General features: G+C 34.6%; 1 protein-coding gene across 1 annotated transcript; it reads right to left on the reverse strand.

Annotated features, from left to right (window-relative positions):
* Positions 1 to 16,061: 16,061 nt before the first annotated feature.
* Positions 16,062 to 17,578, reverse strand: LOC138339341 (uncharacterized). The gene is made up of 2 exons (XM_069290934.1): positions 17,399 to 17,578; positions 16,062 to 16,250 (listed from the first exon to the last, which is right to left on the reverse strand). The coding sequence occupies exons 1-2, from the start codon at positions 17,576 to 17,578 to the stop codon at positions 16,062 to 16,064; spliced, it is 369 nt and encodes a 122-aa protein (XP_069147035.1).
* Positions 17,579 to 18,576: the final 998 nt, after the last annotated feature.

An 18,576-nucleotide genomic window follows, 5' to 3' on the forward strand; every position in this document is an offset into this window, starting at 1 on the left:
ACAAGTGAAGTGAATAAAAATACGAGTATTACTTACACCCTATCTAAACCTCCACGCTACAGCCTAACAATTTACATTTTACCAAACACCCAAGTCAATATACACACTCTATCAGTTTACACATTCTTAATAACAACTCAATATTCAACAATCATAAGCTTCAGAGAGAAACACTCACAAGATAAGCAAAACACGTGTTAAAGTTCATCCATAATAAAATGTGCAATGCCATGAGATAGAATGTCAAATATAGTGATGCATGTCTTTTTTTTTTAATGATACACACCCGTTGTCTTTCAATTCGCGACCCATGGGGGACATATCTGTCCATACATCTGTCACGGTGCACGACACGACCCTCCATAATAGTAACCTTTGCGGTGCACGATACGTCCCTCGAAATACAATATCCATCGCGGTGCGTGATACAACCCTTGAAATGACAAATCCTCTTACCACAACCATGTCTCAGATACAATGCAAATGACATGCCTAAATGAAAATGAAGAGATAACCATTTTGATAACAAAGTGCAATTTACTACAACGAATACAACAACAACAAATAAGCAAAAAGTCTCCAAGTCATTCTCAATACTACACAAGAAAACAGACGAATTTCAAACGCTTAACAAGTGTTTAGAAATCCACTTGCCTTTGTGAATCGTATAATCACTAAAGGACTTGAGTCTCCCAATTCTGTTGAGCTTCCGAATCAATGGGATCTATTGAAGTATATATATTCACAATAAGGTTTCAGAACTAAAAACACCCACATTACTATGTGTTTAACCTTGACAAAAAAATTCACCCATATTTATAATCAAGGTCATAATTCTTGATGCCAACTAACATTTCAACTATCATATTTTTTGCAAGTTTCATGCCTAGGGTAAAGTTCCAATTCCTCGACATAAAAAAAAACAATTTGCGTTTAGGGAATAAAATTCACCTACTACTTGATTTCTTATCTTAATATTTCAACACCTTGAATTTCTAGGCGATAACTAAAGAAAGTAACCACGTTTTGCTTAATTCACACATGACCCATACTTAAGTTGCATACAAAAAAAATATGCAGAACCCTACTTGTGCATAATTATAAATTATTAATTGCTTTCATGATTTTGCCCACTAGTGTATACCTGTCAGAAATTTTCTACCACCCATATGACTTATGTAATGAGAAAAATATTTAAGAAATCAAAACATTAATCTAATAGTTAAATAATAAAAGCCTCCCAATCGATAGACAATTTATACTTTCTATATACACATCTTTATTTTAACAATTTTATATTCAAACAAACCTTTAAGATTTAAGATGTCGTTTTACCTGATCTTTATTTGCGGCTCCTTTATTCTACAGGTAAGTTTTCTGCCTCTCTTTCTTTTCCTTTTCCTTCTTATTATTTTTTTCTGTTGTTCCTTCGTCAGTTTATGACTTTCAACCATATAAGGACTTGCCCTTATTTTATTTTATTTAGTTAATTAATTATTATATAATTATTTATTTAATTTTAAAATCATCCCACTTATCCTCACAAGTCATAAATTATATATAAAACTATAAAAATGAGTTAAATAAGAACAAAGGGTAAATTCATAAAATGACTAAGAGGGTCGTTACAACTTTACTCCTACACTATATTCACCAACTAAATCACAGTACATATTTTAACTTATTTGAATAAATTAAAAAAATTTTAAGTCTAATTTGTTTAGTCTTTACTTAATTCCAACACTACTCACCAAGTAAATCATATTACATATTTTTACTTATTTGAAGACCCTTATTACTTTTTAAGTCTAATTAGTTTAGGTTTTTCTTAATGCAATACAATATTTACCAACTAAACCACATTATATAAATTTATTTATTAAAACTAGTTATCAACATTATAAGTCTAACTATTTTTGTTTTAGCTTAATTTGAATACTATATTAACCAATTAAATCATATTATATATATGAAGTTATTTGAAGAACTTAAATTTTTTTTAAGTTTAATTAGTTTAGTTTTAACATAATTTCAATATTATATTTACCAACTAAATCACATTGCATATTTTAACTTATTTGAAGAATTTATAAATTTTTAAGTTTAATTTGTTTAGTTTTAGCTTAATTTCAACACTATATTCACCAATTAATTCACATTACATATTATAACTTATTTGAAGAACTTAACAACTTTTTAAGTCTAATTACTTTAGATATAACTTAATTCCAACACTATATTCACCATCTAAACCACTATAACCGTCTTCGTGTCGTTTTACGGATTTCAATCATTATTTTTATAGTAAACCTTATTAATAGTTTTTACAAATAACTCATGTCTTATAAGAATGAGTTATATGATTTTCATATTTATTAAAAGATTATTTTATTGCTAATAATAATAATCGAAAAGGAAAATGTTAAACAAAAAATAAATAAAAGGGAAAATGTTGATGACTTTGTGAATAGCAATAATTTGCGCAGAGTGAAAAAAATAAAATCAAAAATTAAAAATAGCAAAGGTTGGAATACTAACTTGAGTCGTCGACAAGAGCATTCAGGTTATCGATACATTGAAATTTTCCTTTCATTTATAGTAGGGATATATTAATAATACTGACAACCAATTTGTACTGCCCATTATTAGCAGTAATGACTTAGCAAGTAGGCATATGACCAAATTGATGAAATTACCGTGTTAATGTTTTAAGATTAGATTAAATTGTGAATAGTGGTTTTATGTGTGTTCTTCGAATAATATTATGATTTAAGATTTGATATATTGGTATATTTGATTACATCGTGGGTGAATTGTATTATAAAAAAACTATTATATTTATGGGTTTGGAGAAAATGGTACATAACCCTAGACTGTGAAATTGGAGATTTGAGGGTTGACATGATAATTGACATCATATAATTTAGGAATTTGATTTTAGGTTTGTGTTAGTTTTTAGGTCTAAGGTAAAAACTATAGCAATATGGGTGTTGTTAGTTTTGAAATCTAAATGTGATTATCAATGTGAATAGATTGCTTTGTGTTTGAAGTTCAACAAAAGGAAAAGGCTCAAGTCCAGAGTAATTTCTTATTTGATTCAGACAAATGGATTTTTAAAAACTTGTTATCTATATGAAATTTGTGTATTTACTCATGGTATATGTTTGTGAGTAAGTAGAACTGGTAATGGGTTGACTTTTCTATGTTGAATAATTTTAATGATGAAAAAGGTGTAATAAAAGGCAATGTGATTAATTATTTATGTGTTATGCGTTGAGAATGTTTTCAAGGCTTGTTGAATCATTGTTTATGTGATATCATAATTGTGTTGTGAATTTTCCAATGTTATGAAAATGGTAATCTCCTCATTATTTGTGTGAACATGTCACTTGAATTTTCTGAGACATAGTTGTGACAAGTGTTATGTGAAATGAGAAAGAAGAAAAATTTAAAGTTGATAAACAATTTCAAGGAATGTATCGCGCGCCGCGATGGATACTATATTTCGAGGCAAGTATCCTGGGCCGTGATGATTATTATTTATCAAGGGTCGCATCACATGCCACGATGGATGCATGGAAAAATATGTCCCCCATGGGTTCCATACTAAGAGACAATAAGCGTGTATCACTAGATCATACATGCATCATTATACTTGACATTGCATTCCATTGCACTGCACATACTTATCATTAGTGAACATGATATTGTGTTTTGTTCATCTTGTGAATGCCATTGCATGGAACTTGTGATTGATAAATATTGAGATTGTTGTTGAGGATATATAATTTGGTAAAGTGTTGTTATTGAGTTATGTGCTATGTTAACTGTGAGCTATTAACTTGAGCTTATTTTTATATAGGTTGTAGTTGTGAAGGATTGGTTGGGATTGAAAGAGTAAGCTTCTTTCACCTACTTATCTTGTGTTTAGAGTTTTACTTGTTGAGTACCTCTAACACCACATAAATTTTTTCGAACTACAATTCGAACCGTTCATTGAAGTGAGTGAGACTTTACCAAGGAATTAAAAGTTTCTTAAGTATTAAGGTCAGTTCACTAGAATTAGCACCTAGAGTTTCAAAAAGAACTAGATTGGAAATAGCAAAATCTAAAAAGTTGCAAGTTATACTAAGCATGAGTTTTGGATCAACTTCAAACAATCATTAATCCTAGTACATGATGATTTAGGTGCACTAAAGATACCATTAAAAAAATCTTTGAATTACCTTTCCAAAGTTGCAGAATTTGCTACGTTACGAGTTGGTATGAGTGAGATATGACCTTTTGAAGTTAGGTTGTCTAGTTAAGAAAAGTTAGCCGAAGAGGGTTATTTTAGTCCTTTCCTTACCGATTTATATTTAAGTCGTTTTAGTTATATTTTAGGGTTAAATCCTTTTAGGTTTGGTTTTATAATTCCAATATACGCCTGGGGTTTTAGTTGAGAGTTCAAGAGGAGAAAAGATGAGAAAAGAGGAGAAAAGAGGAAAGGATGAAAGCGTTAGTCGACGTTCTTGAGTTTAGTTGTAGATTTTTGCCTTGGGTTTAATCCCTAAGAGGTATGTAAGCTTCCATAGTGTTGGGTTTGTTATTAAACATGCCAAACATATTATTTTCTGCGCAATGTCATTCTTAAAGATAAATATTTGAGTTCTTGATAAGTATTCTTGAAGTTTCATTAAGTTTGATGTTAGATTCTACTTGGATCAACTCCAAATAATCATATCTCTTAGAATATTAAGATTTTTGTGAGCCATAACCTATCCAAGTTAAGGTTATAGAATAAAATTTATAACGCCTCCAGGTTGACGTCAATCCAATTTTTACTTAAGAAGTTATGACTATTTTAGTAATCTGTACAATGTTTTTACGAATTAGACGACATGAAAACATTAAAAGGATTGTTTATGTTTTTTTTCTTCCAAAAAAACTCTAAACAAATTTATTTAACTATTAAAAGGTTGAAAACAATTGTATTTTCATCTTTACTAATGAACATCATAATTTTTGGTCATAGAGATTTCAATAAACTAATTCAAGAATCTCAAGAATGGTTTTTTTTTTATCATTCACCTTCAAGATAATGTTTCAAGGTTTCTATTCATGTTTTTATCCAAGCTTCTTTGAGAACTTTGTTCTTCCTACATAAAATAATTCTTAACATGTTCATAACATTGAATTCATAATTCAAATTCAAGGTAGAGTTGAGTTATGTTTTTGAGAATTCTTTGAAACGTTCTACAAAAATTCCTTTTGAGGAATCTTCTACGATTTCTAGTAACTTGTTTCAAGACTCAAGCAAGTGAGTATATGTAGCAAACCTTTTGATTGTCTTGAGTACTAGAACATTTTTCTTCATAAAATAATTTCCGATAAACTCTAAAGGGGTATTTTTGACTATTTGTAGTTATAATTAGAAATTAGTGGGGTAGTTTGAATAACTAATTTATTTAGTGGTTAAAGAAAATAATTTTTAAATTAGTGGACTACTTTTATTACTCTTATTAGTAATCATATAATATTTAGGGTAGTAAATATTTTGTCGTGTTCTTCCTACAGATTTGAGAACATCGGAGGCATTGAGGAAAGTTTAGACATTGGAGAAGTAGATTGATCGACTATCATTCTTCGGTGGAGGTACCTTATAGTTTTTTTTCTGTTTGATATATAAAATCTCAATAGAAATTGATATGTATAAATTGATACTCTATAGTTTCCTATGTACTTGATTATTTGGGTGTATATATTGGTGGTGTGGTTTCTTGTTGGCCAAAAGCATTTTGAGACAGTGAATTTATAATATTTAACCCTTTATGCCAAAATTACGCTTTGAATAAAAAGAGGTGATGAAATAAATTGATGAGATAATTGGATCGTAGTGTCACGTTTTGACACGGTATTATTGGATTAGAGTGTCACATTCCGACATGATATTATGGGATAAGAGTTTCACGTTCTTACATGTTATATGGATTGGAACGTCATGTTTTGATAATATAACATTAAAGGAAAGGAACATTTAATTAACTCAATATACTCAATCTCAAAGAAACTATTTTTAAAAATGAGTATGGTATGGAGACATGAGTCCTCCTTGGTGTGCTTGATATTGTGATTGATTGTGTACCTACAATAGTGTGTGGTCATTGGTTCATATTGTGTGTTGCCTGCCACCTGCTAGCATCGTATTCTTAGGGCTATGATACTTACTCATTACTTGTTCCTTGTGTTGACCCCTACTTATATTTTCTTCGTTTTCTTTTGTGGAGTGCAGCTAGTGAAACATTGACTTTGACTCGACCTCAGATATAGCCGATCTCCAGTACATTCGAGTTCAGGGTGAGCTTTTTATTCTAGCTCGTGCTGGATTCTCCCATTCTTGTCATGATGTCCTTAAATTTCAGACATGGACCATCTTATTTAGTTATTTGGTATTTTCAATACTTTTAGACTTGGTAATTGAGAACATATGTACTTTATGCGATGACTTTAAGGTTTTTGATGTGTAATAGAAATTAGAGATCAATTTTATCAGTTACTTAACAAGTTTTGAGCATCTGCATTTCTATTATTATTAATAGTTGAAGTATTGATAAATGTTGAGGGTTTAGATTCCTTTGTTCGCCCACTTAGGCTTTTAAGCATGTGTTCCACTCACGACTCGGTTTGGGTCATGACAAAATTGGTATCAAAGCTTTAGGTTAGATGATCTAATCACACAAAGACAGGTCTAGTAGAGTGTTGTGGAACGGTACATAGACGTCTTTACTTTTCTTCGAGAGGCAAAATGAATTTAGGAAAACTCATATTTATCTTTCATTAGTTCTATTACTTGGATCCAATTGGTATCTTGGTGATACGAATTTGTATCTTACCTTCTTCAGTCTATTTTGTAGATGGTCAGAACAAGAGCTTCAATTGTGCCAACACCAACACCGGCTAGACAAAGTTCTCCTAATTCAACAATTGGGGCTACAACTCGATGAAGAGGATTAGCGAGAGGCCGTGTTAGAGGTCACGAGAGAATGCCTAGTAGAGGCAGAGGACAAGCACCTAGTCCATCTAGGGAGAGAGGCGTTACTCCTCAAGCGACTGAAGAGGTAGTGAGAGAGGGTGATGATGGGGAAGAGGAGCAGATTCAGTAGAAGGAAGAACCATCCCAGCCTACTCCGGAGAAGATTTATCAGTTTCTCACTTATCTTAGCGGGTTATCTTTTCGAGTCCAGACACCCCATTTCTTTATGCACCAACTCCTCTGGTTCAGGGAGTACAACATGTAGCTCTTGTGTCTCCCCAGATGGATGAATCCTTAGAAATATGCATGTTTCCTAAATTGATTACAGGTTCTATAATGACAGGTGACCAACATGACCTTTTTATTAAGTTCTTAATTTTAAACCTCCGGTCTTCAAGGGAGCTGAATTTGAACATACATATGATCCTGGTTGATTTTCTTGAGCCACTACATAATATGGAAATAGTAGAACAATTCGGTGTTGAGTTTGTGACCTACTAGTTTCAGGGGTATGCCAAAATGTGGTGGCATTCTTATGTTTATTGTGACCTGCAAAGGAACTACCTATTACTTGGGCATCATTTTGTATCTTATTCATGGAAAAGTATATACACTGAACTTTAAGGTATAGAAGGTGACATAAGTTCCTGAGGCTAGAGCAAGAAAGGATGTATATTACTACTTATGAGGACAAAATTCGTGCACTACCCAAGCATGCCACTCAAATTTTCTTCAATCCACAAGAGCGGATTCACCGCTTTGTGAAAGAATTAAGGTCAGAATTGCAGATTCCAGCCTCTTCAAGGAAGTTTTTGATTTTATGATAGAGGTAGAAAGGGTTAACCCGAACGAATTCACCAAGGCATCGACATTTATGAAATTTCATAAGGGAGGTGATTTTGGTGGTTCTTACTCCATAGAGCAGAGTGTAAGGGATTATACAGCCCATCCTATTCAGTCTTTATTAATGGCTTCGACTTAGGGTCCTTCGTAAACTAGTCAGCCTCTTTCTGATTTGGACGTTATATCTAGACTTCTTCCTCTTTATAGATACCTACACTTTACTTCAGGACTTGTTATGGATTTGGAGAGGTCGGGAATATTTGGAAATATTGTCCAAAGCAAAGTTACAGATCCCTAGTGTTTAGAGGTAGAGGTAGTCATGGTAGATGTCGTCATTCTAGAAGATGTGTTGCCAAGGTAATGGTTGTCACTAGTTCAGTCACTGTGGAGGCCAAGTTGGAACTACTGTAGCGTAGTCTGGTAGGATAAATGGAAAGATAGGTGATAGAGCACAATGTTATACCTTCCCCCGGAAGTCAGAGGTAGAGACATCTACTTTTGTTATTAAAGGTGCTCTTCTAGTCTGTGTTTGCATTGCTTATGTATTTTTTGACGTTGGATATACATTTTATTACGTATCTTATTTATTTGCTACTGGTCTTGATTTACATTGAGATTATCATGACATGTCTATTCGTGTCTCTACTCTTGTGGGTGAGTCTATGATGGTTGAGAAGGTGTATAGGTCTTTCCTTATGACTTTGTGGGGATCAATATTTATGTAGATTTGATTATTCTAGAGATAGTAGATTTTGATATAATTCTTGGTATGACTTGGCTTTTTACAAACTTTGCTATCTTAGATTGTAATGTTAAGACTGTGACTTTGGCCAAGCCTGGGACAGATCCGCTAGTGTAAGAGGTTCACTACATTTTCACCCCAGTTCGTGTTATCTCTGTTTTTCGTGCTAAGAGGTTGGTGAGTAAGGGTTGTATACCTTTCTTGACACATCTCAGGGATAATACTTCCAAAGAGCCTTCAATCGAGTCTGTTTCGGTAGTCCGTGAGTTTTTGGATGTGTTTCCTGCAAACCTGTCGGGTATGCCACAAGATAAATATATTCATATCGGTATTGACCTGAAGTTGGGTACTTCCCCTATTTTCATTCCACCTTATAGAACGGCCGATCTGAGTTAAGAGTGTTAAAGGCACAACTTCAGGAGTTGTTAGGTAAAAGTTTTTTTTAGACCAAGTGCATTCCCTTGGGTGCTCCTGTTTTATTTATGAAGAAGAAAGATGGTAGCTTTTGGATGTACATAGACTACAGGCAGCTGAATAAGGTAATTATTAAGAACAAGTACCCCATTCCTCGCTTTGATGATTTCTTCGATCAGTTACAGGGTGCTTGTATGTTCTGTAAAATTTAATTGAGGTCTGATTTTCTTCAATTGAAAACATGGGAAACAAATGTGCCTAAGACTGCTTTTCGAACTAGGCAGGGGCATTATGAATTCTTAATAATGTCTTTTGGTCTTACGAGTGCCCCTGCTGCTTTCATGAGCCTAATGAATGGGAATTTAAGCCATATCTTTATCTCTTTATTCTATTTATTGATGAGATACTGATATAGTCAAAGAGTAGGATGGAACATAAGGAGCATTTGGGAGTTATAATGGGGTTTCTAAGGGAGACAAGGGTTTATGCAAAATTATCCTAGTGTGAGTTGTGGCTTTATTCAGTGTCCTTCTTAGTCACGTAGTTTATAAGGATGGAGTGATGGTGGATCCCCCTGAGACTGAATCAGTAAAGATCTAGGTAAGGCCTACTAATTATCAGAGGTAAGGAACTTTAATGGTTTAGCTAGCTACTATTGTCTATTCGTCTAGGGATTTTCTCAATTGCTTCGCAATTGACCAATTTGACTAAGCAGAATGTTCTATTAGTAAGGACGAATGAGTGTGAAGAAAGCTTCTAGAAACTCAAGACCTTGTTGACTACTACACAAATTTTTGCCTTGTCAGTGTAAATAAAGAATTTTTTTGTTTATTGTGATGCATCTTATTCTTGTTTGGGTTTAATGTTAGTGAAAGAGACGAATGTAATTGTTTATGCTTTGAAGCAATTTAAAGTGCATGAATGTAACTATCCGAACCATGATTTGGAGTCGCTGTAGTTGTATTTTCACAAAAGTAGTGGAGGAATTATCTATAGAAATCAAGTGTGAAGTCTATACAGATCATCTCAGTATACAATATGCATTTACTCAGAGAGATATGAATTCGAGGAAGAGGAGGTGGATGGAGTTATTGAAAGACTTTGATAATACTATTTTATATCATCCAGGAAACGCTAAGTAGATAAAATAGTGAGCATGGGTAGTTTAGCCTACTTACATGTTTTGAGACACCCTAGAATCTGGATAATGAATTTATGAGGTTGTAAGTACTTGATAAACGAGGATTTCTAGCTCATGTGGAGCCAAGATCTCTTTTCTTGACAATATTAAGGGAAAGAAGTTTGCTGATTAGAAGTTGAGCTGAATTCGAGATATGGTATTCTGCGGAGAGGCTAAAGAGGCAGTGATTGAGGACGAAGGCGTCTTGAGTATTAAGGAAAGGGTATGTGTGCCCCGTGTTGAAGATTTGACTCACAATATTTATGTAGAGGCTTATAATTCGAGGTATTCTATACATCCTAGTGCAACCAAGATGCATCATGATTTGAGACACATTGTTGGTGGAGAAAAATAAAGTGTGATATTGTTGATTTTGTTGCCCAATGTGTGAGTTGTCATCAGTTAAAGTATGAACACTTGAGTCCTGTAGGGACACTTCATAGAATGCTCATTCCTTAATGGAGTGGGAAAGAATTGAAACGGATAACGTAGTTGGTATTTTAATACATTGGGTAAGTCTTATTCTATTTGGGTAGTTGTTAACACGTTAACTATGTCTTCTCACATCAGTACGGTCAAGATTACTTACAATGCATAGAAGTTATCCAAACTCTATTTCCGTGAGATGTTCAATTGCATGGAGTTACAATTTTCATCACATTAGATAGAGTTTTGCAATTTACTTCTAACTTTTGGAGGACCTTTCATGCTGAATTAGGTAGTAGATTGGATCTTAGTACTGATTTTACCCTCAGATCGATGGGCAGTCGGAGTGAACAATTCTGGTGTTGGAGTATATGCTTCGTGCATGCGTGATAGATTTTGGTGGTTACTAGGATCAATTCTTACCCTTTGCATAATTTAGGTACAACAATAGTTACCACTCGAGTATTGATATGGCCCCGTTTGAGGCATTGTATGGGAGGAAATATAGGTCTAACATTTGTTGGTTTGATGTATTCGAGGTGACACTTTGGGGTACTGACCTTTTGAGGAAATTGTTAGAGTAAGTGAAATTCATCCAGCAGAAGCTTTTAGCAGCTCAGAGCAGGCAGAAAGAGTATGCAGATCGAAAGGTTAAGGACTATGAGTTTATGGAGGATGAGTAAGTCTTGCTAATGATTTCGCCCATGAAGGGTGTGATGCGGTTTGGTAAGTGACGAATCTTAGTTCGAGGAATATTGGACCATTTTATGTTCTATAGCATGTGGCGGAGGTGGCCTACGAATTTTCCTTGCCAAGCAGTGCACGCAGTATTTCATGTGTGTGTGCTGAAAAAATACCATGGTTATGGAAACTACATTATTAGTTGGGTTTTGATAATGCTTTATGAGAATCTTTCTTATTAAAAGTATCCTGTAGATATTCTAGGTAGGGAAGTCTGCAAGTTGAGGTTAAAAGAGATTACATTTGTCAAGGTTCAATGGAAGAATCAACCTGTTGAAGAGACAACTTGGGAGAGTGAGGTTGATATGCAAGAAAGATGTCCACATCTTTTCATCGATGCAGGTACTCTTTCTTGATCTTTCCTTACTTTTATTATTCGAGGATGATTAATGGGTAAATTGGAACCTATTAAGACAACCCATTTGATAGTCTTGAGTACTAGAAATTTTTACTTTATAAAATACTTTCCAATATATTCTAAAGCGGTGTTTTGTACTATTTGTAGTTATAATTAGGAAATTAGTGGGGTAGTTTGCATAATTAATTTATTTAGTGGTTAAATAAAATAACTTTTAAATTAGTGGACTACTTTTACTACACATATAAGTAATCATATAATATTTAGGATAGTAAATATTATATACAAAGGAGAAGGGTTTGTGAAGAGAGACTAGAAAGCCGCTATATCAAAGTTTATTGTAGGTCTTTGTGTTGATTGGATGATTAGGAGGCATTGAGTAAAGGAAATAAATTGGAGAAGTAGTTTGCTTGACATTGGTTCTTTGATGGAGGTAGGTTATGGTTTATTTCTATTTGATAGATAAACTCTTAATAGAGATTGATATGTATTAAGTTATATTGTGAATTTTCCTATGTACTTGATTGTTTCGGTGTATATATTGGTTATATGTTTTGTGGTTGGCCTAAAATTTTGCGATAGTGAATTTATAATCTTTAACCCTCTCTATCAAAATTATGCTTTAAATAAAAAAGACGTGATGAAATAAATTAATGAGATAATTAGATCGGAGTATCACGTTCCCGCACGATAACATTAAAAGAAAGGAATTTTGAATTAACTCGATATACTCAATCTCAAAGAACCCATTTATCCAAATCAGTATGGTGTGGAGGAATAAGTCCTCATAAGTGTTCTCTATATTGTGATTTATTGTGTGTACCTTCTATAGTGTGTTGTCACTAGTTCATGTTGTTTGTTGCCTACCACCTGCTAAGTATCATGGTTGATCTTATAATATCATTCAATATATATTGGTTTCTATTTTGGGTTTGTCGATGATACCTACTCAGTAAATGTTACTTGTACTGACCCCTACTTTTATTTTTCTCATTTCTTTTATGGAGTGCGAAAGTGTACAATCGACTTCGACTTGCCCTCAGCTCTAGCCAGTCTCTAGCACATCAGTGTTCAGGATGAGTTATCAATTCTAGCTCATGCTGGATTATGCCATTCATGTCAAGATGTCCTTAAATTTCAGACATAGTCCATCTTATCAACTTATTCAGTATTTTCAATACTTTTAGACTAGCTAATTGAGAACAAATATCCTTCATGTGATGACCTTGAGGTTTTGGGGATAATAAGTAATAGACTTTAGAGATCGATATGATCAGTTAATTGGCATGTTTTGAGTTTTAACATTTTTATTCTTATTTGTAGTTGAAGTATTGATATATGTAGGGGTTAAGATTCCTTGTTTATCCCAATTAAGAGGTTAAGAATTGGTGTCACTCACGATTCGGTTTGGGTCATGACAGTACAAGAGTGAAGAGTATGTATTCATGAGTTAAAAATACCAAATAGATCATTCATATCATGAACCATAATTCTTTAATTCTGAATTGACATTCAAGAGCTATTTAAAAGTAGAGCTCATGAAATTCTTTAAGTTGAAATGTTAATTCTTTTAAATACATCATTGATTTATGCTTTGAGGAAGTAAATAAGAGAATGAGAAGATTCATATGCATTAGTTCCATCTCCTTACTTAGACCATCGAGTCGAGTTGTTCATGCCCATAACTTTTGCATTAATTCCATAAATTGAGTATCATTCAGAGGAATAGTATCTCAAAGTTCTAAGTCTTGATTATTGAGTTCCTTATTCCTTTGGAGATTATATTCCTAACGATGGGTCTATTACATGATGCCCATGGAGTCCTTGAGTTGAATTGTTTATGCTCATAACCATGTGAACCCTATAAGTCAAACAATCTTGAGATGATAGGTACCTTTGAGTTCTCGAGTTGAATAGTTCATGATCATAATTTCGCATGAACCATCCAAGTTAAAAATCATGAAATTATATAAACATGAGATCATGATCCTTGAATCCATACTTTAATTAGAGAATTTTATTAACTAAGTTATTTTACTATTTATAAAGCTTTTTATATATAGCATATGTATTATTGTTTTATATTAAGTTGAGTATCCATAGTCTAGTATAATATCTTTGAGTTCAATATTTAGACTTTGAGTTCAGTATCGTGTTCTTGAGTATGCTGAGTTGAGTAAGTTGAGTAATTGAGTATTCTTGAGTATTCCTTGATTTTCATGTTTGAGAAGAGGTAAGTACGTTTCCATTTTTTAAAATCAAATATCAAGCTTCTGTTATTCTTTATAATTCCCCCTACATGAACGTACATTTGATGTATCGATCCAACCGACCTACATCTTCTCATGATGCAGACACATGTACTCAGGATCTCAACAAGAACTTCGTTGATATATCTGAGAGATCAAGTTAGCCATGGTGAGACTCCTTGCTTCCAGAGGATTTCATTTACTTTTCAATTTAGTGAGTATGTCATAGGTCTTTTCCCGACATCCAGCTCTATTTGTTAATGGTTTTCATAGATAGTCAGTGTCGTTTATAATTCCGTATTATTTATTTATTTTGTTAAATGTTTTAAACACTAAAGTTTCCTATTTATGCTGAGTTGAATATATTAATCTGATTATTCAAGAGTTTCCTTTTGAGTTAAAGTTTGTATCTCACTTTCATGAGTTCTTATTCACCGTTTATACTTTTTCATGCTTAAGTTAGTCTTCCACTTGTAGTCAGCCAGTATGATTGTTTTTTTGTGACAAACAATTGTTTTTGAGTGTGGGCCTCGTTGAGGAACTGAAATAAGTAAAAATATGGTCCATGTCCGAAATTCAAAGACATCAAGACGTGAATGAGAGAATCCAACACGAGCTAGGAAAAATAGCTCACCCCAAACTCTGATGTGCTGAAGACTGGCTAGAGCTGAGGGCGAGTCGAAGTCGATTCGATGGCACGCTTGCTGTACTCCACAAAATAACAAGGAAGAAAATACATGTAGGGGTCAGTACAAGGAACACGTACTAAGTAGGTATCATCGGCCAACTATAAATAGAAAACAATATATACTGAATAATAATGTAAAATCAACTACAATACTTAACAGGTGGCAAGAAACAATCACATGAACCATTGACAACAACACAATAATTGGTACACCATCAATAACCACATTAAGCACACCTATGAGGACTCATGCCTCCACGCAATACTCATTTGGGAATTAGGTTCTTTGAATTTGAGTATATTAAGATAATCCAAGATTCCTTTCTTCTAATGTTATTATGTCAGAACGTGACACTCCAATCCAATATGTCGTGTCGGGACGTGACACTTCGATCTTCGAATACTGTGTCAGAACGTGACACTCCGATCCAATAATACTGTGTCGGAACGTGACACTCTGATCCAATTATATCATTATTTTATTTCATCAAGCCTTCTTAATGTCAAGGCGTCATCTTAATAGAGAGGGTTCAAGATTAGAAATCCAACAGTCTTCTTACATTAGGACAACCACAAACCAGACAATCAAACATTCAACCACACAATCAAGTATATAGGAGACTTTACAATATCACTCAATACATATCAATCGCTATTAAGAGTTTATCTATCACATAGAAATAAACCATAACCTACCTCCACCGAAGAACCGAAACCAAGAAAGCTCTCCAATGCCTTTGCCTTCTTCAGTGCCTATGAATCTTCTCGATCTGAAGTCTAAGTCGCTTTCTTTCTTCTTTCATTCACTCTCTCTCGCTCCTTCTCCACTTCTATTCCTTTTTATTTTTCTTCTACAAATTCTTTTTACCCTAATTATCATATAATTGATTATGATAAAGTAATCCACTATTTATTTCCCAACTATCTTCTTTAACCCCCAACTAAATAAATTATTAAACATACCCCACTAATTTCATAATTATAAACATGAATAGTCTGTAACACCCCTTTAAAATTTAGCGAAAGTCTGACACCGTGTGGGGTTACGTAGATTGTGACTGTCCGTCGTACCAGTGACGGTTCGTCCTGCAGGTCCGTCACGAAGTTAGAGAATTAGTCCCAGTACCCAGATTCCAAGATTTGAAGCGTTTTTGAACGACGACGCTCGACGGACCGTTGTGCCTATGACGGTTCATTATAGTTACCGTCGAGGGTAGTGAAGGGAGCAGCAGGAGAAATTTCACAAGTATGGGACGACGAAGTCCATGACGATCCGTCGTGACCACGACGATCCGTAACATGGTCCGTCGACCTAGTAAGTATTTATCAAAAACAAATCTACAGCTCAGACCGACTAAAAGGATTGTTACAATAGATACCAATATACCCATCGTTCCTCCTTAAATGATTACAGGAAGAAAAGGTGAGGGCGAGAAAGAGTACCTGAATTTGTCAAAAGATGTGGATATCTTTCTTTCATATCAACCTCACTCTCCCATGTGGACTCTTCAACTGGCCGATCTTTCAACTGAACCTTGATAGACACAATCTCCTTTGATCTGAAGTTGCGGACCTCCCTATCTAGAATAGCAATAGGCTATTCTTGATAACACAGATTCTCATCAAGAAGAATTGAATCCCAACGAATAATATAATTTACATCACCATGGTATTTTTTCAGCATAGAAACATGAAATACCGGTGCACTCCTGACAACCCTGGAGGCAATGCCAATTCATAGGCAACATCCCCCAAGCGCTTCAGGACTTCAAATGGACCAATATACCTCGGACTAAGCTTACCTTGCTTACCAAACCGCATCACACCTTTAATGGGTGAAACCTTTAGCAAGACTTGTTCACCCTCCATAAAATCCAAGTCCCTAACCTTTCGATCTGCATATTCTTTCTGCCTACTCTGAGCTGCTAGAAGCTTCTTCTGAATGAATTTTACTTTATCTAACGATTCCCTCAAAACATCGGTACCCCAAGATCTCACTTCAAATGCATCAAACTAACCAATGGGAGACCTAAATCTCCTCCCATACAGTGCCTCAAATGGGGCAATATCAATACTTGAGTGATAGCTATTATTGTATGAAAACACTGCTAAGGGTAAGAAGTTATTCCAATGACCACCAAATTCTATCACACATGCACGAAGCATATCCTCCAACACCTGAATCAATCGCTCAGATTGGTCATCGGTCTGAGGGTGAAATGCAGTACTAAGATCAAACCTAGTACCTAATTCAGCATGCAATGTTCTCCAAAACATAGAAGTAAATTGCATACCTATATATGATATGATGGAAAGTAGAACTCCATGAAATCGAACAATTTCTGAGATATAGAGTTTGGATAACTTCTCTGCATTGTAAGTCATCTTGACCGGAATGAAGTGAGCAGACTTACTTAATCTGTCAACAATTACCCAAATAGAATCAAACTTACCCAATGTCTTTGGAAGACCAACCACAAAATCCATTGCAATTCTTTCCCACTTCCATTCAGGAATGGACATTCTCTGAAGTGTTCCTCAGGGCCTCTGGTGTTCATACTTTACCTGCTGACAATTCGGGCTTTGGGCAACAAAATCAATAAAGTCACGCTTCATTCTACTCCACAAAAAATGTTGCTTTAGGTCACGATACATCTTGGTTGCACCAGGATGCATAGAATACCTTAAACTATGAGCCTCTGTAAGGATCATGTGAAACAAATCATCAACACGGGACACACATACCCTTCCCATAATTCTCAAAACGCCTTCCTCATCAATTATTGCCTCTTTTCGCAATACCATATCTCTAATTCGGCTTAGCTTCTCATCAGTAAACTTCTTTCCCTTAATCTTGTCAAGAAAAGAAGATATTGCCTCCACAAAGGCCAAAAATCCTCCTTTCTCTAGTACTTCCAGCCTCATAAAATCATTAGCTAGAGTCTGAACCTCTCTAGCCAATGGGCGTCTAGAAACCTATAAGTGGGCTAAACTTCCCATGCTCCCTGTTTTTCTACTTAAAGCATCTGCCACAACATTAGCCTTTCCTGGGTGATACAAAATAGTAATATCATAGTCCTTTTAATAGTTCCATCCACCTCCTCTGCCTCAAATTCAAATCTTTCTGGGTAAAGACATACTGTAAACTACGATGATCTGTATAAACTTCACACTTGACCCCATATAGATAATGCCTCCATTGCTTTAATGCAAACACAACTGCAGCCAACTCCAAATCATGGGTCGGATAGTTACGTTCATGCACTTTTAATTGTCTCGAAGCATAAGCAATTACATTCCTCTCCTGCATAAGCACTACACCCAAACCACAATAACATGCATCACAATAAACAAGAAAATTCTTACCTTCCACTAGCAAGGTAAGAATTGGTGCAGTAGTCAAAATGTCTTGAGGTTCTGGAAGCTTTCTTCACATTCATCCGACCATACAAATGGAACATTCTGCTTAGTCAAATTTGTCTGTTGGGAAGCAACAAAAGAAAATACCTTGACAAATCGACGGTATTATCTAGCTAAACCAACAAAGCTCCTTACCTCTGAAACATTAGTAGGTCTTACCCAACTCTTTACAGCTTCAATCTTAGAAGGATCCAGCATAACTCCATCCTTAGAAACCACGTGCCCCAAGAAGGACACTGAATCTAGCCAAAACTCACACTTGGAGAATTTGGCATAAAGCCTTTTCTCCCTGAACAACTCCAATACAATTCTCAAATGTTCCTCATGTTCTTTCCTTTTCTTTCAGTATATCAGTATATCATCAATAAATACAATAACAAAGAGATCTAGGTATGGCTTACAAATCCCGTTCATCAGGCTCTTGAAAGCAGCAGGGGCATTCATAAGACCAAAAGACATTACTAACAATTCATAATTCCTATACCTAATTTGAAAAGCAGTCT

This window comes from Solanum lycopersicum, chromosome 11, assembly GCF_036512215.1.
Source record: "Solanum lycopersicum chromosome 11, SLM_r2.1".
Lineage (NCBI taxonomy): Eukaryota > Viridiplantae > Streptophyta > Magnoliopsida > Solanales > Solanaceae > Solanum > Solanum lycopersicum.